The sequence below is a fragment of the Pantherophis guttatus genome, chromosome 1, assembly GCF_059756535.1.
Source record: "Pantherophis guttatus breed Tessera chromosome 1, ASM5975653v1, whole genome shotgun sequence".
In the NCBI taxonomy this organism is placed as follows: Eukaryota; Metazoa; Chordata; class Lepidosauria; order Squamata; family Colubridae; genus Pantherophis; species Pantherophis guttatus.
In genome coordinates this window covers 14,725,303-14,749,461 of record NC_142063.1, presented here as the reverse complement: position 1 = coordinate 14,749,461, position 24,159 = coordinate 14,725,303, and the positions used below count along the sequence as shown (strand labels likewise).

General features: G+C 46.6%; 2 protein-coding genes and 1 long non-coding RNA gene across 7 annotated transcripts in view; 2 read left to right on the top strand and 1 right to left on the bottom strand.

Annotated features, from left to right (window-relative positions):
* The window catches only part of DAZAP1 (DAZ associated protein 1), a 57,994-nt gene extending 56,704 nt beyond the window's left edge, over positions 1-1,290 (bottom strand). For 2 of the 3 annotated variants that reach the window (XM_034422644.2, XM_034422643.2), the window contains exon 1: positions 800-1,290. In XM_034422644.2, the coding sequence (XP_034278535.2) occupies positions 800-831 (32 nt within the window). In that variant the 5' untranslated portion in view covers positions 832-1,290. The remainder of the gene's footprint in view (positions 1-799) is intronic. The other variant, XM_087893686.1, reaches the window with a different exon arrangement.
* On the top strand, positions 1,214-3,456 carry LOC148116335 (uncharacterized). Its single transcript, XR_015734171.1, has 2 exons — positions 1,214-1,299; positions 1,601-3,456. It is a non-coding gene; the product is annotated as an uncharacterized LOC148116335 (long non-coding RNA).
* Positions 3,457-9,199: 5,743 nt separating this feature from the next.
* On the top strand, positions 9,200-24,157 carry GAMT (guanidinoacetate N-methyltransferase). Of its 3 annotated transcripts, none has more exons than XM_060694990.2 (6): positions 9,200-9,528; positions 14,836-14,981; positions 16,498-16,561; positions 17,517-17,584; positions 22,047-22,157; positions 23,678-24,157. In XM_060694990.2, exons 1-6 carry the CDS (start codon positions 9,360-9,362, stop codon positions 23,813-23,815), a joined length of 696 nt encoding a protein of 231 aa, XP_060550973.1. In that variant the 5' UTR covers positions 9,200-9,359; the 3' UTR covers positions 23,816-24,157. The 3 variants fall into 3 exon arrangements, with proteins under 3 accessions (XP_060550973.1, XP_087749806.1, XP_087749805.1); XM_087893680.1 differs by lacking the exon at positions 23,678-24,157 and adding an exon at positions 23,088-23,213 and having other exon boundaries at positions 9,237-9,528; XM_087893679.1 differs by lacking the exon at positions 9,200-9,528 and adding an exon at positions 13,909-14,031.
* The last annotated feature ends 2 nt before the right edge of the window (positions 24,158-24,159 follow it).

Here is a 24,159-nt window from a genome sequence, read left to right as displayed (position 1 = left end):
ACAACCTTGACAAGAAAGGTCGTAAAAAAATGGGGCAAAAAAAAATTTCACTTAACAATGGTTTCGCTTAAGCCACAGAAATTCTGGGCTCTATTGCGGTCGTAAGTCGAGGACTACCTGCAAACGGAGAACCTTTTTTAAAAAAAATACAGCAATCGCTTTCTCAACTTCCTTTCTCTTTCCACGGGCACGCTGTTCCTTCCCCTGGTACACAGCGAGAGGCCGAAGAGATCAGGGTTAACCGGAGAAAGAGAAAAAGAGCACTTTGGCGATCCCCATCCCAACTCTCTCTCTCTCTCTGAAGAGAGGTAATAGGAGGTGTTTTTATATACCCGGCTCTCCAAACCAAACCAAACCAGGAAGGCTTGCACGATTCCCAGCAAGGCCTCACCGATTTCGCCGGTGCGGAGGCGCTTTAAACCCGAGAGCAGGGCGGCTTTCATCGGGGCCAGAGGCGGAATAAAGGGGCTCCCCTGGGAGGAATGGGGGGGGGGAGATCACACTTGGCGACCCTCCGCTTTCCCGGCTTTCTTCGGCTCAAGTCAGACACCGAGCAGGGGACTCCCTCCTACCCCATCGGATGCTCCATGCCCTGGAGAAAGAGGGTCCTTTCTCCCCACCCACCCCTCGAGACTCTCTTTCGGGTGGGGGGGGTCTCTCTCCACGTGAGACCGGGGGGGAAACCTTCGCTGCCCACGTGACACCCCCATCCCCCCCCGCAGCCGCCTGTCGCTTTCCCTCACGTGCCCCCCCTCCTCCTCCTCCTCCCCACCTCCTTCGCCTTCAAGGGCCGCCTCACCCGATCTCGTCGGCGCCCCCGACGCTATTCATGGCGGCGACGGGGGCAGAATGGCCTGCGGGGGAGGGAGGGGGGGTAGGCCCGCTCAGCTGCCCCTCCGCTGTTGCTCCTCTTCTTCTTCTTTTCTCTTTCTCCGGCGGAGCCGCGACGAGAGGCGGTGGCGGCTCTTCCTAACGCCGCTTTCCTCCCCTCCGCTTCTTCCCCCTTGGGGGTTCACCGCCTGCCACAGGCGCCCTCAAGAGCTCCAGCCGCCGCCGCCGTCCTCCTCGCTGCCGCCTTCTTCAGCTTTACCTCACACTAGAGAGGGGCCCGGCGACAGTCAGCCAGCCAGCGAGCCGCCGCCGCCGTAGCGCGCCTGCGCAAGCGCACGCGCTCGCGCGCGCCGCCTTACTTTCCTCCTCCCCTCCCCCTCCCCGCCCAATCTCCTTCCCGAGTCTCCTGCTGCCGCCACCAACCGCCGCTGCAAAGAAGAAGAAGCCGGGGAGTAATACGCCTGCGCGGTAAGCGTCGCGAGACTCCTTTCTTCTCCCCCCCACCTTTCCAACAGCCGCCAAGAATATCATTGGCTGCTACGGGGTTTCCGGTAGTTGAAGGTGGGCGGGAGGATAAGGAGGAGGCGGGGGAAAGGAAGGGAAGCCCACGCACAAGAGCGTCTGGGCGACTTATTCGCTTTGTTAGGAACCGGGTAGAGTGGGGCACGCGGTCTGACTTCCGTTTTAGAGAACAAAGGGTATGATGGGGGATGTAGTTACTGTACTGTTCTTTCTTGGGGGCTTTTTAGTGTGGTTTTTTTTTTTAAAGGAAGTGGACCGCTTGAGCGTGTTCGATTCCGGAAGTTTTGCCTTTGGCCGTTTGGGAAATGTAGTCCGTTGAAGAAGGAAGTTCTGCTTTCGATTCTGCGTCTCTATGTGCGGTTTAAAAGGAGGAGGAAGAGAAACGGAAACGGCTTTGCATGTGGGTTGGAATCTGTACAATTAAGAAGAAATGATTCGGTTTATCAGAGGAAAAAAGTATTATTGATTAATCATATGCAGCCCTAGCTGTGAAACCCATCTATAGGATAAAAAACACACACACACACACACAATGCAACCCTAAAGTTACAAAAACAACAATAAAATATTGTCTTGCTACCGGTATTAACCCAGCAGCAGTTTTCAAACTAGCGTGCTCATCTTTTACAACAGTCTTAACCTGGTGGCTTCCAGGTAGTGTGGAGGATGGGAACTGTAGTTCCCGGCCCCCACCCACCCACCCAAGAGGTTCATGTAGAGAAGAATGAAATTAAATTCAGCTAATATTTTTGGTGTAAAATGAGCATGTGGGCATCTGATACAGATTATAGATACAGATTAACAAAGTTGGGAGCTTGTAGGTCATCTAGTCCAACCCCTCGCCCAAGCAGAAGACCCTACACCATTTCTGATATGGCAGTCCAGTCTCTTCTTGAAAGCCTCCAGTGATAAATCTCCCACAACTTCCAAAGGCAACTTCTGTTCCATGGCTTGATTGCTCTCACTGTCAGAAAATTTCTCCTCATTTCCAGGTTGAATCTCTCTCCTTGGTCAGTTTCCATCCATTATCCCTTGTCTGGCCTTCAGGTGTTTTGGAAAACAGCACAACCCCTTCTCTGTGGTAGCCCCTCAAATATTGGAAGACTGCTCTCATGTCTCCCCTGGTCCTTCTCTTCTCTTCACTAGACTAGCCATGCCCAGTTCCTGCAACCGTTCATCATATGTTTCAAACTCCATATCTGGAGTTTGTCCAAGCAAGATTAACCACCATAATTTTACTGGACTCCGTTTTCTGGATTCACACAACCCCCACAAGCCTTGGGGTTGTGCAATTAAACGGCCTTAGCTGCTCATATTGCAGAGAGAGACACACAATTTGTTCATCTTTTCCATAGACTTCAAAGCTGGTTTCCAAGCCAAGGGTTCCGTTCATCAAAATAATGGTTTTGTTTCGAATGTGTAAATAAACAGACCAACAGTGTTGATATCGTAAGGAAGCTTTCTATGATGTTCTGAAGGCCCTCCATATTGAAGAGGGTATTTAATTTACAGGTAGTTCCTCAATGTACAACTAGAATTGAGTCCGAAGTTTCCATTCCAGACAGTTGTTAAATGAGTTGCATCCCATTCTACGACCTTTCTGCAGTTGTTCAATGAATCATTCCGTCATCAAGCAAATCTGGCTTCCCCCTGTAGGAAATTAGCACCCACCCCTTTCCTAGAAGAATTAAATATTTTAGGAAAGATTAAAAAGGCAGAATATTATGTTTCCCTGTATGAGAAATGGAGAAGCATTTTTTAAAGACAAAGCAGCTCCTACCGTCCTGCTCCCACCCTTTTGTTAATGGGCCAGAGGCAGAAACTCAGTCTTTGTCAATGGACCATCATCTGCAACACAATGGGACCCATTTAGCAACAGAAACGCACCACATGGCACCTGGGAAGATTACATCAGCCAGCAAGGCTAGCTAAGACCCCCACCCCCTGGGAGTCTGACAACCAATCAGGATACTCTTTAGGGAGCTCAGGAAGTTCAAAGCCAGAGAGAGCATAAAACCCAGGGAATCGCTTTATCTCGCCCCTTTTCTGTTCAGGAACTCAAGCTATGGGATCCTGTCCACCATTAAACCATCTTTCCAAGCAGTCTCCATGTTTCCAGTGTCTTTTTCCCCACTTGGAGCTGAACCCAGAAGGATATTTCTTCCTACACCCCATTGACTTTGCTTGCAGGAAGCCAATTGGGAAGGTTACAAACAGTGATCGCATGACCCTAGGACACTGCAGCCGTCATAAATACTTGCCAGTTGCCAAACTTCTGAATTTTGGTCTCATGGCTATGGGGATGCTGCAGTGAGGGTGTGAAAAATGGTCTTGAGTCACTTTTTTCAGTGCCGTTGCAACTTTGGTCACTAAATGAATACCGGTAGTTATAAATTGAGGACAATCTGTATAAGTGAATGAAAGAACATCTAGGCTGGAGTCAAAACCCAGAGCTGCCCAGAGTCCCTTGGGAGTTGGGCGGCATAGAAATGCAACAAAATAAATAAATAAACAAAATAAAAACATTTGTGCCTCAGCTCTTCTCAACTCAAGAATCCAATTTGAAACCTTAAAAGTTTCTGCCAGACACCCTGGACAAGGCTGAGATTAGTCAGATTTTGTATATAAGGCACGGGGGGTCAAACTTGCATCGTCATGTTTCACGACGTTTTTCCCATTCACGGAGATGGGGTGGGTGTGGCCTGTGTGTGACACATCTGGCCCGTAGGCTGTCAGTTTACCACTCCTGGTATAAGAGAACCTTGTAGTGTCCTTGGAGATCATCTAGTCCAGAGGTGTCAAACTCAAGGCTGCTTAGAACTGGCCCACTGGGTCGCCCTGGAAACAGCAAAGGACCGTCCCACGGTGCCCCTGCCAGTGAAAACGGAGCTCCGGAGGGCCGCCAACTGTTTTTGCTGGCAGAGGCTTGCAGTAGGCTGTTGCAGCCAAAAATGGAGCTCGGGAGCCCGTTTTCGTTGGCAGAGTGCTCGGGCCACCACAGGCACCCCCCTGACACGAGTGACGTCGAGCTGGCCACGCCCACCCTGGTCCGCCAAGTTCAACCACAACCCTCAATGACATCAAGTTTGACATTCCTGATCTAGTTCAAGAACTTGGCAACTTTTTTTTTTTTTTCAATTTGATTTATATGCCGCCCTTCTCCGGAGACTCAGGGCGGCTTACAACACGTTAAGCAATAGCCTTCATCCTTTTGTATATTTATACAAAGTCAGCTTATTGCCCCCACAAACTGGGTCCTCATTTTACCTACCTTAGAAAGGATGGAAGGCTGAGTCAACCTTTTAAGATGCGCGTACTTCCATCTCCCAGCATGCTGGTGGAGAACTCTGGAGTTGAAGTTCACACAACTTAAAAAGTTGCCAAGTTTGGAAAAAAAAAAAAAATTAGTCCAAAAGGTGCTTTTTTTACAAGGCAACTGGACTTTGTTTTTTTCTTTGAAGACATTTCTCTTCTCATCCAAGAAGCTTCTTCAGCTCTGACTGGATGGTGGGGAATGGAAAGATTTATATTCCTTGCAGACAGCTGGTCATTTGCATCCTTTTAGAGGGTCATTGAAGCACTTGGAGGTTTATCTGTGTCCTCAGGGTCACCTGAGTGGTGCAAATGGGTGTGGAGCCTTCTTGGAACTGTTGAAAGGACTCTGTTGTATCCTGGAGATAGATGGTGTTGTATTCCTCTCCCTCTGTTGAAAGAGGGCTGTCCAATTTTGACATAGATGGCTTTTTATCTTGCTGTCTGCAAGGAGAATAAATCCTTCCATTCCCCACCATCCAGTCAGAGCTGACGAAGTTTCTTGGATGAGAAGCGAAACGTCCTTCAAAGAAAAACCAGAAAGTCCAGTTGCTTCTTGAAAAAACGACCTTTGGGACAAAACCATGACCTGGATGACTGAGAATCTCCATAGAAACTAATCTAGTCCAACTTCCAACTTGCCACTGCAGGAAATGCACTACTGTCATCTCCCCAATTGCTGGGTATCCAGCTCTGCTTTCAATATCTCCAGCAAAGGAGCATCCCCCACCTCCAGAGACCTTCTGCTGTTGTGGAACAACTTTTATTTTTTATTTTTTTAGTCCTTTTGAATCACTCTTGACTTCTAAAGCACCTGGATGAATAAAAATAGGAATAGGAATAGGAATAGGAATAGGAATAGGAATAGGAATAGAATAGAATAGAATAGAATAGAATAGAATAGAATAGAATAGAATAGAATAGAATAGAATAGAATAGAATAACAGAGTTGGAAGGGACCTTGGAGGTCTTCTAGTCCAACCCCCTGCCCAGGCAAGAAACCCTACACCACTTCAGACAAAGAGCCTTGGTGGCGCAGCAGACTGAAGTGCTGTTAAGTAGCACCAGCTGCCTGCAATTACTGCAAGTTCGAATCTCACCAGGCTCAAGGTTGACTCAGCCTTTCGAGGTAGGTAAAATGAGGACCCGGATTGTGGGGGCAATAAGGTGACTTTGTATAAAAAAGAACACCGCTTAGGGGGGCCCCGAAAGCCTTACTAAGCAGGTATATACAAAAGTATGAAGGCTATCGCTTAACGCATTGTAAGCCGCCCTGAGTCTCTGGAGAAGGGGCGGCATATAAATCGAACCAATAAATAAATAAATAAAATAAAATAAATGGTTATCCAACAGCTTAAAAGCGAGTGCTTACAGATTTCTTGGCAGTGGTTTTTCCTTTCTGGGGCTGAGAGGAAGGGACTGGCCCGAAGTCACCCAGCCGGCTTTCACGCCTAAGGCAGGACAAGACGTTTCCCTGTGTCTAATCCGGAGCCTTAACCACCAAGTTAAGTTGTTTTTATGGCTTGTGCGTACCTGCCTTCAAGTCAGTCAGTTTACACCTGGCAACTGCCTGGACAAATCCCTGCAATTTTCTTGCCAACGTTTTTTTCGGAAATAGTTTGCCATTGCCTGCTTCTTCCCAGAGCTGAGCGAATGGAACTGGCTCCAGAAAGCCCCAGCTGGTTTCCTGCTTAAGACCGAACTACAATTCATGGTCTCCCAGTTTCTAACTTGGTGCCTTTAACAACATTACTTGATAAGTAACTGAGGGTGGTGAACATACAAAAATGCCCATTTCCTCCTCCTACAGGTGGTCCTTGATTTATGACCATAACTGAGCCCCCAAAAATATCTCTTGTTAAGCAAGATGGATGCTAAGTGAGTCTTGCCCCGTATTAACGACCTTTCTTGCCACTGTCATTAAGCGAACCTCTGCAGTTGCTAAATTAGTAACATGGCTGTTAAGTGAATCTGGCTTCCCCCGTTGACTTTGCTTGTCAGAAAGTCACAAAAAGGGACCTAATCCTAACCGTCATAAATATGAGTCAGTTGCCAAGCGCCTGAATTTTGATCACATGACTATGAGGATGCTGCAACGGTCGCAGGTATGGAAAACAGTCGTAAGTTACTTTTTTCAGTGCCTTTGAACGGTTACTAAATAAATAGTTGTAAGTCAAGTACTATCTATATCAGGAGTCTCCAACCTTAGCAACTTTAAGCCTGGAGGACTTCAACTCCCAGAATTCCACAGCCAGCTTTGCTGGCTGGGGAATTCTGGGAGTTGAAGTCCTCCAGGCTTAAAGTTGCCAAGGTTGGAGACCCTTGATCTAAATCAACCTTGACAACTTTAAGGCTTGTGGACTTCAACTCCCAGAATTCCTCAGCCAGCAAAGCTATATAGTATAGGATTTCCTGCCTGAGCAGGGGGTTGGACTAGAAGACCTCCAAGGTCCCTTCCAACTCTGTTATTCTATGTTCTATGACTTTTATTTATTTATTTCAAACAAATAATTCAAGGCAGCGAACATATCCAACACCCCTGCCTCCTTTTTCCACCCACAACCACCCTGTGAGGTGAGTTGGGCTGAGAGAGAGCGACTGGCTCAAATTCATCCAACCGGTTTGGTTGGACTTAAAAAGTTAAAACTTAAAAAAATTATTAGCAGCACAAAGGATTAGACTAACCGTACTTTCCTCTGTCCTCCATCCCCATTTTTAAATCCCCATTATTAAAAAAAATAGTCCAACCTTAGTGGCTTCAGCTTTTTCCCAAATGTTCTGGACAAGAAGCAATGAATGGAAACTAATCAAGGAGAGAAGCAACTTAGAACTAAGAAGAAATTTCCTGACAGAACAATTAATCAGTGGAACTGCTTGCCTTCAGAGGTTATGAGTGCTCCATCACTGGAGGCTTAAAAAAAAAACTGGACAACCATACAGAATAATGGAGTTGGAAGGGACCTTGGAGATCTTCTAGTCCAACCCCCTGCTCAGGCAGAAAACCCTATGCCATTTCAGACAAGTAACTGTCCAATGTCTTCTTTAAAACTCCCAGTGTTGGAGCATTCACAGCTTTTGGAGGCAAGCTGTTCCACTGACTAACTGTGAGGAAAATTCTCCTCAGTTCTAAGTTGCTTCTCTCCTTGATTAGTTTCCACCCATTGCTTCTTGTCCTGCCTTCAGGTGCTTTGGAGAATAATTTGACTCCCTCTTCTTTGTGGCAACCCCTGAGATATTCGAAGACTGCTATCACGTCTCCCCTGGTCCTTCTTTTCCTTAAATTAGACATACCCAATTCCAGCAGCCGTTCTTTATATGTTTTAGCCTCCAGCCCAGAGGTGGGTTTCAGCAGGTTCTGACCAGTTCTGGAGAACCGGTAGCAGAAATTTTGAGTAGTTCGGAGAACCGGTAGTAAAAATTCTGACTGGCCCTGCCCCCATGTATTCTCTGCCTCTGAAGTCCCAGCTGATTGGGAGGAAATGGGGATTTTTTTTGCTTTGTTTTGCTTGCTTTTTGCCTTTTTAATTTATATGCCTCCCTTCTCCGGAGACTCAGGGCGGCTTACAATGTGTTAAGCAATAGCCTTCATACTTTTGTATATTTATACAAAGTCAGCTTATTGCCCCCACAATCTGGGTCCTCATTTTACCTACCTTTGAAAGGATGGAAGGCTGAGTCAACCTTGAATCTGGTGGGATTTTGCAGTAACCTTCCCCTGGATTGGGGAGGGAATGAAGATTTTTACAGTATCCTTCCCCTTCCAAGCCCGCCAAGCCACGCCCACCAAGCCACGCCCACAGAACTGGTAGTAAAAAAAATTGAAACCACCCCTGCTCTAGCCCCCTAATCATCTTCGTTGCTCTTCTCTGCACTCTTTCTAGAGTCTCAACATCTTTTTTGCATCGTGGAGACCAAAGCTGGATTAGAGTCGTCCAAACAGGGTTTTAGCAAAGCATTACAAAGTGGCATTAACACTTCCCACGATCTTTTTTTTTTTTTTAATTTGATTTATATGCCGCCCTTCTCCGGAGACTCAGGGCGGCTTACAATGCGTTAAGCAATAGCCTTCATACTTTTGTATATTTATACAAAGTCAGCTTATTGCCCCCACAAACTGGGTCCTCAATCTATCTACCTTAGAAAGGATGGAAGGCTGAGTCAACCTTGAGCCTGGCGAGATTCGAACTTACTAATTGCAGACAGCTGGTCTTAATAACAGGGTGCATTAAACCACTGTACTACCAAGGCTCTTGATTATATCCCTCTGTTAATGCCACGTAGGACTGCACTGGCATTTTTCGGCAGCCAATTCCATTTGTCTGAAACAGGGTAGGGTCTCCTCCTGCTTGGACTAGAAGACCTGCAAGGTCCCTTCCAAAACTCATGATATTCTGTTCTTCTGCTTTATTATCCCATCCAATAGCAAGAGCCATTTAAACCTGACGATCTGCAATGGTTCAGTTTCTCCGGAAGATGTCCCCTGCCTTCTCCTGGCCAGCTCCCAAGTGGGAATTGCAAACTCCCTCCTTCCCTTTAACTCCCCTTTGCACACTCAGCTTTCCCCCTCTGCTCCACCCCCTCAACTATTTCAAGCTAAGCAGGAGCCCAGCAGCTCCCTTTCCAGGTTCCTGGAGCTCCGACAGCCTCTCCCAACCTTCTCTCACCACCTCCAAGGAGCCCTTAGGCCTTCCGACATGGCTTGTCCCATCTTTCTGGAAGGGGAAAATTGTAAGCCTTCTTGGAAGGAAGCCGCTGCGGGCTACAATCCAGCAGACACTCACTTGGAAATCATGGGGAAGCCGGTGATGGAGCGTTGGGAAACTCCCTTCATGCACGCCTTGGCCAGCGAGGCTGCTTCACAAGGTAAGATCAGTTCCAGGAAGTGTTCTGTAGCCTCCATGCAGAGGGGCCTCGACTTGCGACCAAAACCGAGGCCAAAATTTCCGCTGCCAAGCGAAACGTTTGCAAAGTGAGTTTTGCCCCGTTTTATGACCTTCCTCACCGCAGTTGTTAAATGAATCGCTGCAGTTCAGGGGTGAAATACTCCCGGTTCGGACCGGATCGCCCGATCCGGTAGCGATGAAGGCGGGTGGTTCGGAGAACCGGTAGCAAAAATCCCTGCCCCCCCCCAATGCCCAGCTGAGCCGTGCAATCATCAGAGGCTTTTTTAAAATTATTTTTAAAAGCATTTTTTCTATAACCTCTTCTGCTGAAAAATTGCTTTTAAAAGTAAAAAAAAAAAAAAGAAGCCTCTGACGATTGCATGGCTCAGCTGAGATCGTCAGAGGCTTTTAAAAGCATTTTTTTTACAAGAGGTTGTAGAAAAAATGCTTTTAAAAGTTAAAAAAAAAAAGTTGGCCATGCCCACCCAGTCACATTAACACCCCCCCCATCAAGCCACGCCCACAGAACTGGTAGTAACAGATTTTACATTTCACCACTGCTGCAGTTGTTAAATTAGTAGCATACTTGTTAAGTGAATCTGGCTTCCCCATTGACTTGGAGGGACCTTGGAGGTCTTCTAGTCCAGCCCACTGCTCAGGCAGGAAACCCTATACAATTTCAGACAAATGGTTGTCCAATCTCTTCCTAAAAACTTCCAGTGTTGGAGCATTCACAGCTTCTGGAGGCAAGTTGTTCCACTGATTAATTGTTCTAACTGTCAGGAAATTCCTCCTTAATTCTCAGTTGCTTCTCTCCTTGATTAGATTCCACCCATTGCTTCTTGTCCTGCCCTCAGGGGCTTTGGAGAATAGGTGCCAGAAAGTCACAGAAGGTGGACACTGCAAAGGCCATAAATGTGAGTCAGTTCCCAAGTGATTGAACTTGGGTCACATGACCATGGAAATGCTGCAACAGTCGTTAAGTGTGAAAAACAGTCAGAAGTCACTTTTTTTTCCAGTACTGTTGTAACTTTGAACAGTCCCTCAATGAACTGTTGTAAATCGAAGATTACCTGTATCTTTTCTCCTTTGTCTTAGCTCCTGATGCTTAATTTCGTGGATTTGCTACATCCTACTCCAGGGGTCCCCAACTCCCAGGCCGACACACATTATCAGGCTGTGGCCTATTCGCAACTAGTCCGTGGGCTGGTGCGCATGTACACTGTTTTGCCCCAGCTACGGATGCTAAAGAACGCAGCACACACAAAGTCCGTTCAAACCTTAGTTTAATAAATAAACCAGTCTTTTACAACAACTGCTGTTAATTAACTGCATTAACAGCCGCCAAGAATTCAAAGAATAATAACTGAAAGCTTACTATGGTTGGCAGAATGCCCAGAAGCAATTTGCAGGAAGCTGATAAGATAAGCAAGACAAGATACGAAGGTATGTGAACTAAGTTGTTCCCTGCAAATTGCTTCAGTCGGCCTTCCTCCTTAAATAGGCTAAGGGAGTAGCCAATTAGCCCCAAGCCTTACTCTCGAGAAGACCTCTTCCTGAGGAGCCACTCTGCCTTTTGGAAGCTCTGTGCGTCTGTGCATCGAGAAGAGGCTCCTCCTCTTTGTCCTCTTCACTTAAGGGAGCTTCTGGAAGTGCTGAAGGCCCTGGCTGAATCCCCACCTCTGGCACCACATCTTCTCCAGCCTCCTCATTGTCTGACTCGAGCGCCAGCTGCACAGGCTGCTGGAGCAACACCACACCAGCCTCCTCACTCTCAGAGTCAGCTATTAGCTGCACAGGCCGCTGACGGGCCACAATACACACGTACGCAGCTTGACCCGGGCGACCGGTGAATTGATGCACACGGACATGCACATGCACATCGGCCCACCGCTTGCGTGGCCTGGTTCCCCTCTTTCCCCCCACCCGCCACCCAGCCCGGCTGCCAAGCTGTAAAGGTTAGGGACCACTATCCTACTCCTTTTCTACACTTTGCATAGCATTGCTTACTCCGATAGGGAATAGCATGATAGGTAGGGACATAGATATGTTCTTTTTTCTATTATTTTTTCTATTTTTTATTATTATAAACATAATATGACATTACAAGACATACAACATTTATACTGTATACATATATATATATATATACACTCTCTTAACAGCTATTTCGTGATGATCTTCTTCTAATATTCACATTCTCTCCCTTTTCCCTTTATATTATTCCAGTTTCTTCTTGTCCCCTTCTCTCTTAATTAGTGTATTATCTTAACATTCATATTAATTTTATATTTTCTCTACATTGACATATTCATTCTTTCTATTTTTTAAATCTCGCCCCTATTTTTCTTCTCCATCATTCCTATTCTCCAGCCACTTACACCACTTGTGCCAGATTATATAATATTCCGTGTCCTCCTTTCCTTTAAGCTCTTTTGTTAATTTATCCACACTCGGCACATTCTAAGATTTTTTTTTTTTATCAACTCTTCTTCCGTTGGTATATTTTCTTTTTTTTCCAATTTTGGGTATATACTATACGGGCAGCTGTTATAATATGTAAAAATCAAATATTTTATTTCCTTAGTGTATTTTTCAGTAAATATCCCTAATAAAAATGTCTCTGGTTTTTCCGCTTGTAGGTTGTTCTATTATTTTCTCTAACCATTTTTAAATCTTAGCCCAGAACTTCTTTGCAGCTGGACAGGGACATAGATATGTTCTTGGGGGTCTTTTGCTCTCGGTGGAACATGTTCCCCACCCCCCAGCATAACCAACCACCCCCATGGATGCTCACGCCCATCAGAGTCGAGTTCCTGGTTATTCCCGTTGTCTGCACTGCAACCGAGATAAGAATAGCTCTGTGGTGAAAGGTCTCTGTGGAAAGGCTGGGGGGTGGGTGGGGGGTGGGCGTTTCAGGGGTCTCGCCCTTTGCTGACAGCTGCAGGCTGAGGCCCAAGATAAGGGCTGCTCCCTTGAGTAGTGGCAAAGGTCTCTTCCAACCTCCCAGACAAAGCTTTCTGCAAAATAGCAACTTGGGCCAAGCACAGCGGCCTGAGAAGGAGACCGTTCCCCAGGAATTCCAGAAAATTGTCTGTGTGTGTGTGTGTGTGTGTGTGTGTGTGTGTGTGTGTGTGTGTGTTTGAAGTACAGGTGGTATTATTATTATTATTATTATTATTATTATTATTATTATTATTATTATTATTATTTATTGGTTAATCTTTAGTGAGATTCACAGCCTTTGAGGCTGGTTAATAGCTCAGCAGCTCGAGTCCTAACCAAGGACCTAGGAACTGTTAAGGTATCGTCGGAGAATGTAAGCTGTTCCGAGTAAGGTGGTTTTTTGTAGAGTCAAAATGTTCAAGTCCGGCAAATTTAGAATTTCTAAATAGTGGGGTAGCCCTTTGGGTATTGCTCCAAGGGCTCCAATTACAATCGGGACAACACACGATTTCTTTTTCCACAGTCGCTCAAGTTCAATTTGCAAGTCCCGGTACTTTGTGATTTTTTTTTTGCTGCTTATCTTCAATCTGTGCATCACCAGGTATTGCAATGTCAATGAACCATACTTTTTTCTTTTCAACTATTGTTATGTCAGGTGTGTTGTGGACCAAGTGCCCGTCTGAATCCTGAAGTCCCACAAGATCTTGAGTTTCTCATTCTCTAAAACTTTCTCAACCTGATGTTCCCAGTGGTTTTTGCTGTACTCAAATCCAAACTTCTGGCACAATTTCCAGTGAATGATCTTAGCAACACGGTCATGGCGTTGTAGGTAGTCAGTTTGTGAAATTTTGCTACATCCACTGATCAGCTGGTCGACTGTCTCATCTTTCTCATTGCAGAGGCGGCATTTGCTGTTGGTGGTAACATGTTGAATTATTATTAATAATAATTTTTATTATTGAATAATAATAATAATTATTATTATTATTATTTATTGATTCAATTTATAGGCCGCCCTTCTCCGGAGACTCAGGGCGGCTTACAATGCATTAAGCAATAGCCTTCATACTTTTGTATATACCTGCTTAGTAGGGCTTTCGGGGGCCCCCCAAGCGGTGTTCTTTTTTATACAAAGTCAGCTTATTGCCCCCACAATCCGGGTCCTCATTTTACCTACCTCAGAAGGATGGAAGGCTGAGTCAACCTTGAGCCTAGTGAGATTCGAACTTGCAGTAATTGTAGGCAGCTGGCAGCTAAGTGCTATTTAACAGCGCTTTAGTCCACTGCTCCACCAGGCTCCTGTTGTAGTCCTCGACTTACAACAGTTCATTTACTGACTGTTTGAAGTTACAACATCACTGGAAAAAAAAGTGACTTCTGACCGTTTTTCACACTTACGACTGTTGCAGCATCTCCCATGGTCTCCCAGGATCGAAATTTGGACAGTTTGGCAACTGGCTCACACGTATGACGGCTGCAGTCTCCCGGGATCACGTGATCCCCTTTTTGCCACCTTCTGACAGGCAAAGCCAATTAGGTAAACACAGATTCACTTAGCAAACACGTAACGAACTTAACAACCACCGTGATTCACTTAACAACAACAGTGACAAGAAAGGTCGTAAAGCGGAGCAAAGCTCACTGAACAAATCTCTCGCTTAGCCACATAACTTTGGGGCTCAATTGTGGTCGTTATGCGGAGGACTACCTGTAATGGTGTAATGGAGAAAATGGTTCAGCCCCTGGCACAGAATAGGGGTTTATACTGCAGAAAGCAAGAATGTATGTGAGCGGGGGAGGGGGGGTTGGACTAGATGACCTATAAGGTCCCTTCCAACTCTGTTAATCTGTTAATCTGTTTATGTTTTCTGGGCAAAATAGATAAATCATTTGTCACTTCTTTTTCTTTCTATCAGTCTAGACTGCAGATCTCTGGTTCTTCTCCAAGAATTAACTTGATCTGACATTCTTAAGGCTTAAGGCTTTTTTTTAAGGATAAGAAACAGATTCCTCAAGAAAGACAAAAATTCTACTTTATGGGCAGGGCTCTAGTAATTTCAAATTCTGAAATTGACTGAATTTTCCTGTTTTCTTCCTTTTATGCCAAAGAGAGTCAAAGTGGGACCATCTTGAGTTTCTTTCTAACCTTTTCTTCATTTCCTGAGAGAAAATGTGTTTTTGTAATCTTCTGAGGCAATAGTTTCTCCAAGGTCATCTCTGTGGCTCTCATAACAACTTAGCTAACCAGATCTAAGCCAGTCTTTGGATAACGAGAGGGGCAGCACAGCATATAAATGCAATCAATCAATCAATCAATCAATTAATCAAATCTTCCTTTCAGGAGGCCGGGTGCTGGAGGTTGGCTTTGGCATGGCCATTGCTGCCAGCAAAATCCAAGAGTTTGACATCCAGGAGCACTGGATCATCGAATGCAACGAAGGAGTCTTCCAGAGGCTGCAGGAGTGGGCGAAAACGCAGCCTCACAAGGTTGGGGCAAAGGGGCCTGGTGAGAAGAGGGCACGGATGCCCAGCAGAAAAGCAACCACAGCCCACTGCGGACCCTCTGTGCATGCGCAAACACTTCTGCGCATGCGCGGAGGGTATAAAACAGGTTACTTCCTGGTTAAAACCAGGTAGTAAGAATGACCGGGCGGGTGGGCGGAGCCTCGCGCTGCCGTCACTAACGGTTCTCGGAACCACCCGCCGCCATCACTACCGGTTCGGCTGAAGTGGTCCGAACCGGTAGCATTTCACCCCTGATGCAGATCGTTTTGAGGGTTCCATCACAATGCATGATGGGAAAGGGGATCGGGGCCCAAGAGCAATGAATGGGGAAGGGAAGTGATGTAACCGAGTCCCTAAATTGGTTCTAAACTGAACAACTGTGAACAGGCGGAGGGAGTAATAATGGCATGTGAGAAGGTCCTTGGGAGGCAGGAAGGAGAATAGCAGACTTGACAATGAGGTAAAAAACAGGTATCAGGCATGGGAAGCAATTCAGAAGGGATTCCCCTTTAGTTTTCCAGACAGTAAAAGAATAGGAAGGGAGAGTTGGTTTGGTGTAGTGGTTAAGGTGTCAGCCTCGAAACAAGGAAATGGTGAGTTCTAGTCCCATTTTAGGCATGAAAATCATCTGGTGACTTGGGCCAATCACCAGGAGATGGCGAGTTCTAGTCCCGCCTTAGACATGAAAGCCTTCTGGTAACTTTGAGCCAATCACCAGAAAATGGTGAGTTCCAGTCCCGCCTTAGGCATGAAAGCCATCTGGTGACTTTGGGCCAATCACCAGAAGATTGTGAGTTCTAGTCCCGCCTTAGACATGAAAGCCTTCTGGTAACTTTGAGCCAATCACCAGAAAATGGTGAGTTCCAGTCCCGCCTTAGGCATGAAAGCCATCTGGTGACTTTGGGCCAATCATCAGGAGACGGTGAGTTCTAATCCTGCCTTAGGTGTGAAAGACAGTTTGGGTGACTTCTGCCCAATCTTTCTTTCCCAGCTCAATCCACCTCACAGGGTTGTCGGGAAAAATAGGAGGAAAGAGTACTAGGTATGTTGCTTAGAAAGTAATAGACAGGATAAAAATCTAATAAATAAAAATACTTTCAAGCTTGCCAAATTCTTTTAATGCAACCTTACAATAAGGATAAGAGTTAGAAGAACTCCTGGTGGTGCTGCTTCTCTGGACTACCTCACAGGGCTAACAGACTTCCAACCCTGCTCCAAAATAGGGCAAACAAGAAGGGAATTTCCTCCCCAGCTTTTAAGACACTTTTAAGATGTTGACTGACTTTGGAAGGAGTTGTGTTTCTGCCAGGGAGGATCCAGATCTGAGACTTTGATTGCCGAAGGCCATAATCTGAAACCGCTCGTTTTCCTCGTTTTGCTTGCATTGCAAACATTTTTTTTCCTTTTTGCGAAGACACTTTCGTCCTACAATATAAGCATGTTTTTCCAGCATCACGGTTTGCCTCTTCGTTGATTGCACTACATCTCAACCCCGCAGGTTGTCCCCTTGAAAGGGCTGTGGGAAGACGTCGCACCAACCTTGCCGGATGAACATTTTAACGGTAAGAAACAGGGTTGTTTCCGTTTCTCTGGGTGATTTGTTTCCCAACTTTTAGCCATTTTACAAATCTGTGGACTTCAACTCCCAGCATCCCCTGGGGTTACGGCAGGTTACGGCAGGGATGGGCAAATGTGGCAACTTTACAACCTGTGGACTTCAGCTCCCAGAATCCCCTGGGGTTATGGCAGACGTGAGAGACTATGGCAACTTTACAACCTGTGGACTTCAGCTCCCAGAATCCCCTGGGGTTATGGCAGACATGAGAGACTATGGCAACTTTAGAACCTGTGGACTTCAACTCCCAGAATTCCTGAGCCAGCCATCAGAGGTGGATTTCAGCAGGTTCTGACCAGTTCTGGAGAACCGGTAGCGGAAATTTTGAGTAGTTCGCAGAACCGGTAAATACCACCTCTGACTGGCCCCGCCCTCATCTATTCTCTGCTTCCCGAGTCCCAGCTGATCGGGAGGAAATGGGGATTTTACAGTATCCTTCCCCTGGTGTGGGGTGGGAATGGAGATTTTACAGTATCCGTCCCCTGCCAGGCCAACCAAACCACGCCCACTGAGCCATGCCACACCCACCAAGCCACACCCACAGAACTGGTAATAAATTTTTTTGTAACCCAACACTGCCAGCCATGCTCAGGAATTCTGAGAGCTGAAGTCCACAGGTCGTAAAGTTGCTGTAATCGCCCACTCTTGATGCTTTTGAGCTCTTAATCTAGCACATAAATAAATCTATGCCCGCACATTGACAACCAAATTGTACTGAAGACAAGGAAGAGTTCTGCCATGTTCCTGTTTGTTGGCCACGGTGGCTGGGGTTCATGAGTTGAAGGAAAACCTCCAAGAAGTTCATTGAAGGAGCACCCCATTCCCAGACAGCAAAAAAATGATGATTATAACTGTGATGCATTTCTTTCTTGAGGTCCAAAAATCTGCTTCTCCACATGCAGGGATTCTCTACGACACGTATCCCTTGTCAGAAGGCACCTGGCACACCCATCAGTTTGACTTCATCAAGGTGAGTACGGGCACCATTGAAGGTTGACCCCTTTCCCTCTGACCAAGAACTCTGGGGATTGTAGTTGCAACATACCTGGGGGGGCGACTTCTGGCTGGGGAAAGGTACTTTAAGGGTCAAAAGCTCCATGAAAGGTAGAAAAAGAGGAATTTAGAAAGTTTGCTCATCTAGAGTGGACACGCTGTATTAAGCAGGGTTTGCAAGAAAACCCGCCAAACTTAGAGAGTTTGAGTTTTGAGTTTTATTAAATTTGTATACCGCCCTACTCCCGAAGGACTCAGGGCGGTGAACAGGCACAAGATAAAATACAGAAATACAAAAGTTAAAAACAATTTAAAACCAAATTAAATAATATTGGCCCACGACAATTAAAATCCCAATAAATTTAAAACAAATTAAAATTTCAATTTAAAATTTAAAATTTAAAAGAAAGGGGAGAAAAATTAGGCCAGGCCGGCTTGCTGGAATAAAAGGGTCTTAAGAGCACGGCGGAAGGTGCGCAGATCCGGGATCCTCCGTATCTCCGGGGGGAGCTCGTTCCAGATACTGGGTGCCCCCACAGAGAAGGCCCTCCCCCTGGGGGCCGCCAGTCGACACTGCTTGGCTGATGGCACCCGGAGGAGACCCTCTCTATGAGAGCGTACCGGCCGGTGGGAGGCTATTTGTGGTAGTAGGCAGTCCCGTAAATAACCAGGTCCTAAGCCATGGAGCGCTTTAAAGGTGGTAACCAAAACCTTGAAGCGCACACGGAAGACCACCGGGAGCCAGTACAGCTCGCGCAGGAGAGGTGTTACACGGGAGCGCCATGTTGTTCCCATAACCACCTGCGCGGCCGCACTCTGCGCCAGTTGGAGCCTCCGCGTGCTCCTCAAGGGGAGCCCCATGTAGAGAGCATTACAATAGTCCAGGCGGGAGGTGACGAGGGCATGATTGACTGTGTGTAGGGAGTCCCGATCCAGAAAGGGACGCAACTGGCGGATCAGGCGAACCTGATGAAAAATCCTCCTGGTCACGGCCGTCAGGTGCTCTTCTAAAGACAGCCGTGAATCCAGGAGGACACCCAAGTTGCGAGCCCTCTCCGTGGGGGCCAGCGATTCGCCCCCACCAAAGATCCAAAGGTGAGTTCACCTTGAATGAGTTTTTATCTGTTTTTTCAGCTTGAAGGTCCCCCCCCTCCCAGATAAGGAGATAGCAACGTGCCCCTTTCAGATTTACAATAGTGCTTGTGTACCAAGGAGCAAATGGTCAAACCTGTTTGCTTCCCCCTGGAAGACGTGGCCTGTCCTTTGTCCCAGGAAGGAATGTGATGGACGCGCCTAACCGGTTGAGTTCAGGCAGCTGCGTCTCACTTAAGCAACAGAAATTCTGGGCTCAGTTGTGGTCGTGAGTCGAGGACTAGCTGAGTTTTCTTTCCTTACACATAGGCTGTTCAGAGGGCTGAAAAATGTGTATTATGACCGGTCCTCACACTTATGACAGGTCCTCACATTTATGACCATCGCAGCATTCTTAACAACCGTGTCACTCGTTTCACAACTGCGGTGCCTCACTTCACCACGGTGACAAGATAGGTTGTAAAACAGGGGCAAAACTCACTTTGAACAAATGTCTCACTTAAGCAACAGAAATTTTGGGCTCAGTTGTGGTCCTGAGTCGAGGACTAGCTGAGTTTTATTTCCCTATACATAGGGACTATTCAGAGGGCTGAAAAATGTGTATTATGACCGGTCCTCACATTTATGCCCATCACAGCATTCTTAACAACGATGTCACTCATTTGACATCTGCGGTGCTTCACCACGGTGACAAGATAGGTCATAAAACAGGGGCAAAACTCACTTTGAACAAACGTCTCGGCCTACCTGAAGGGCATCCCTGCTCCCTTCTGGCTCTTGTTTGACTGGGAGTATCCCTCCTCCTGCTTTGAGGAAGTTAAGGGATATGGGTCTCTTTTGGGGCCAAAAGAGGAGCTAGAACAGCCTTTCGTCAGGGATGTGCGAGAGATTGTAATTGAAAAAATAAAATAAAATGGATTTTCAGAGTTTGTGACGCTGCTGTGGGCAGCGGGGGGCCTGTTTACTTAGCTTTGTTGGGGGTCGTAAAACGTGGATGGGCGTAGGTTAGAAGTGAGTCACATGGGGAAATTTTTCTGGGTATTGCGAGTTTTATTTATTTATTTTATTTATCTCACATTGAACGCTGCCAGAGAGCTAATTTCCAGGCACAGGGCAAGGCCAAACGTGGCACAGAGTCACAAACAGAAGTTTCAAATCTTGAATCAGCCAGATGAACTAATTGCTTCCTGCAAAAGCTCATTTCCCGTTCGCTTCTCTTTGATGTCTTATGGGAGGGGCCAATCATCTCCAACCCTTACTCCCAAGTCGACCCTGTTTCCTTAATTGTTCCTGTCCCCTGGCAGCTCTGCGCATGCGCACACTGGGAACAGGCTCACGTCATTCTTCTGCCTCCCTGATGTCAGACTCTGGAGATTCTGGAGGTAGCAAAGAACTACCAGCTGGCCTTGGCCCCCCTCTCTGCCTCTGACTCAGAGCCATCGTCCGAGCCTTCCCCAGACTCCAGGACTGGCTCACGTTTCTCCCCAACCTCCTCACTGTCCGAATCTGCTGCCAGCTCTGCTGGCCGCTGGCAGGCCATAACACACAGATCCCAGTTAGCCTGGCTAATGGCAAAGGATCATGGGCCCTGTAGTCCATCACTCCGTAGGAGACCCAGCTGATTCTCTCCTGCTTGGTGAAGCTGCTGGCCTTGATAGTAAATTTTTTTCAGCCTCCTCCTCTTCATTCAGGGCAGTCAGTTTGCCCTTGATTGAAGAGAAGTTCACTTCCCTGCCATATCGACTCTCTGGTTTCTGCCCTCTGGGGCACCCATATGCCAACTTTCCCTTCAAACTGCTGTCCAGATGTGGCCAGAAGTGTTCACATGGCCATAACTGTGTGATGAAAGCTGATTTTTTTTTTAATGTGCATCAAAAAAAGTCAAGATGGCAACCACAAATTTGTGAGCAACTATATGTAGATGACCAGGCTAAGCCTGAGGGAGGCGTCAAATGCATCATCAGTTACGAGTCCCTTTGCGCCCACAAGAGATCTTAAGTCCAGCCTACCTTGAATTCTTGTGATTCTTTATCTATGGCCAATTTGCTTGGGCTGTTAGTAGCTCAGATTCTTGTAGAGAGCCTAAGCTTGCGAACAAATCTTTATACCCCTTTGAGCTGCCTGGACTTCCTGATTTCCCTGGCGCTTGACGTTGTACCTTTTTATGTGCATTGTGATTGCGTGGTTGTGCAACCATCATGTTGACTTTTCTGACTCATATCAAACTGTTGGGTTGGGGGAAAAAAAAAGTATGGTTAAAAAAAGTAATAATGGCGATCGCCGCTGTATTGTTAGTGCTTTGTACTTTGTTTACGTGCATCATGATTACATGATTGTAGTTGCCATTTTGACTTTTTTTGGCATTTGGTGAAAAAAAGGATGGAGGTCAAAAAAGTCAAGATGGCGATCCTGAAAATACGATTGAAATTCCACCTGGCTTGGGAGCAGAATCTCTCTTTCCAAGGGCCAGGCTCCCAAAACCAAGAAAGACATGTTGACATTCTTCTACACTGTTTCCTTTACTGTTCCTCACCTATGGACAGAAATCTTACCAAACTAAAGCAAACAGCTCGCGCTATAAAGCATATGCTGTGGGAACTATTAGGGAGGAGTTGTCTTCATCCTCTTTCTCCCACACAATCTGAACTGAGTTGTCTCTGGCTCCTCTGGAACGCAGCCCCTCCCTCTGGGAATCCAGACTACATTCCATCACACCAAGTAACAGATTCTGTGGCATTCCCTGACTGTAGGAGAAGGACAGGCAGGGGGTGGAGTCAAGAGAGGAATCAGCCTGGAGTCATTAAAAGGTAAAGGTTCCCCTCGCACATATGTGCTAGTCGTTTCCGAATCTAGGGGGTGGTGCTCATCTCCGTTTCAAAGCTGAAGAGGCAGCGCTGTCTGAAGACGTCTCCGTGGTCACGTGGCTGGCATGACTAAACGCCAAAGGCGCACGGAATGCTGTTACCTTCCCGCCAAAGGTGGTCCCTATTTTTCTACTTGCATTTTTTATGTGCTTTTGAACTGCTAGGTTGGCAGAAGCTGGGACAAATAACGGGAGCTCACCCCGTTACATGGCAGCCCTAGGGATTCGAACCGCTGAACTGCCGACCTTTCGATCGACAATCTCAGCATCTTGGCCACTGAGCCACTGTGTCATTACACTCCCACAAGCCATTTAAGTCCAACCCCTCTTGAATTCTGTTGATTCTTATCTAGCACCAATTTAGTGCTGTTAGTTGATCAGATTGTGTATGAGCAATAAAATCAACTGGAGCTTAATGTGTGGTCCTGATTCTTTGCGCTTAACGCTGCCTCCCCAAATGCCGCTCCTCCTTTCCTCCCTGTAGGCTCACGCCCATCGCCTCCTGAAGCCAGGCGGGGTCTTCACCTATTGCAACTTGACTTCCTGGGGGGACCTGATGAAGAGCAAGTATTCGGACATCGAAAGGATGTTTCAGGTGAGAGCAGGGAAAGGCTGCTGTGCAGGACACTTCACTGGCTGGAGAACAGAGGCGGGTTTCAGCAGGTTCTGAACCAGTTCTGGAGAACCGGTAGCGGAAATTTTGAGTAGTTCGGAGAACCGGTAGTAAAAATTCTGATTGGCTCCACCCCCATCTATTCTCTGCCTCCTGAGTCCCAGCTGATTGGGAGGAAATGGGGATTTTGCAGTAACCTTCCCCTGCAGTGTGGAGGGAATGGAGATTTTACAGTTTCCTTCCCCTGCCACACCCACTAAGCCACACCCACAGAACCGGTAGTAAAATTTTTTGAAACCCACCACTGGTGGAGAACCCATCCCGAGCCCAGCATCTTCATCATCACGACACACAATTAGCTCTGAGTTGCTGTATGGCTTGCAAGAAAGCCTGATGAATGTCCGGTGGTTTGCTTGAAGGAGAAAAATGAGAAGTCCTGTCCACTATCTGCAGGGTCAGCCTCCCCAAACCAAGACAGGCACGTTTATTTATTGGTTCGATTTATTTATTGGTTCGATTTATTTATTGGTTTGATTTATATGCCGCCCTTTCTCTGGAGACTCAGGGCGGCTTACAATGCGTTAAGCCAGTGTTTCTCAACCTTGGAAGCTTGAAGATGGGTGGACTTCAACTCCCAGAATCCCCCAGCCAGCAGCGCTGGCTGGGGGAATTCTGGGAGTTGAAGTCCACCCATCTTCAAGCTTCCAAGGTTGAGAAACAATGCGTTAAGCAATAGCCTTCATACTTAATAGGGCTTTCGGCCCCCCCTAAACAGTGGTTTTTTTTATACAAAGTCAGCTTATTGCCCCCACAATCCGGGTCCTCATTTTACCTACCTCGGAAGGATGGAAGGCTGAGTCAACCTTGAGGTTCTTCTAAGCAGCTTCTTTACTGTTTCCTACCTATTGACAGAAATCCTTCTCAAGACAGTAGCTGTCAGCGTTCCAAGTAATACATCCATAGCAAACAGGACTCCAAAGCAAGTGAATTCCTCAAAGAATAGTTTTATTGGACATATCATATTGGTGCAGGCTGGTGAAAACCGACTCTGAATGTTCCCGCGGTTTTCACCCAATTAAAAGTTTTCCTCCTTCCCCAAACAATCAGTCACATGATCCAGTCAAGGTGTCTCCCGGTTGCCTGATAACTTCACTCCAACTCTCTCTGACCACCTGACACTGTGGAAGTGTCCTTGGTTCCCAGGAGAAAGTAGTTTGTTTTGGCTACAAACCCCAGCTCTCTCTATTCCCCCCTCCCTATCCCTCAGCTCCAATGTGGCAACACTGAAACTTCAAAATGGCTTCCATCAGGTCAGCTTCAGGGTTGACAGTAGCATTCTCATAGGCTTCTCTCCCTTCTCTTTTGGATTGCATCTTGAGAAAAAGCAGACCTTCCCTGCCTTAAGAGGTCATGCGGATGTTGCCAGTGATGGTTTATTTAAACTATAGCTTAGCGTGCTGTGTTGAAATCAGGGTAAATCTCCCTTTGGTATTTTTCCTTAGGAAACACAAATTACCCACTTGGTGGAGGCCGGTTTTGAGACCAAGAAAATCCACACTACCGTTATGGATTTGGTTCCTCCAGCTGACTGCAGATACTACGCCTTCCCCAAGATGATCGTGCCTGCCATCCTCAAATAGATCTCCCAGGGAGGAAGATCTCTCAGGATAAAAAAAAAAAAAAAAAAAGGGATCTCTGTGTTGGCAAGAAACACCAGTGGTCACATGAAATGTTGTTCTCTTGTGGCGGACGGGAGAGGTGAAAGAACCACTTTAGATATATTTTTCCCTTGCTAAGAATTTAGTTTAACCAGCGTTCCCAAAACCGTGTGTCTCTCTCTCTTAGCTGTGTCCCTCCCAAATAAGTCTGCCATCAACATTTGGGCTTCCACATGGGCTTCATTTAGAGACGAGATGGGTCGAGCCTAATCATCTGTACGTGTCATAGAATCGAACTTTTCCTTAAAAATCAGAAAGACTTTACT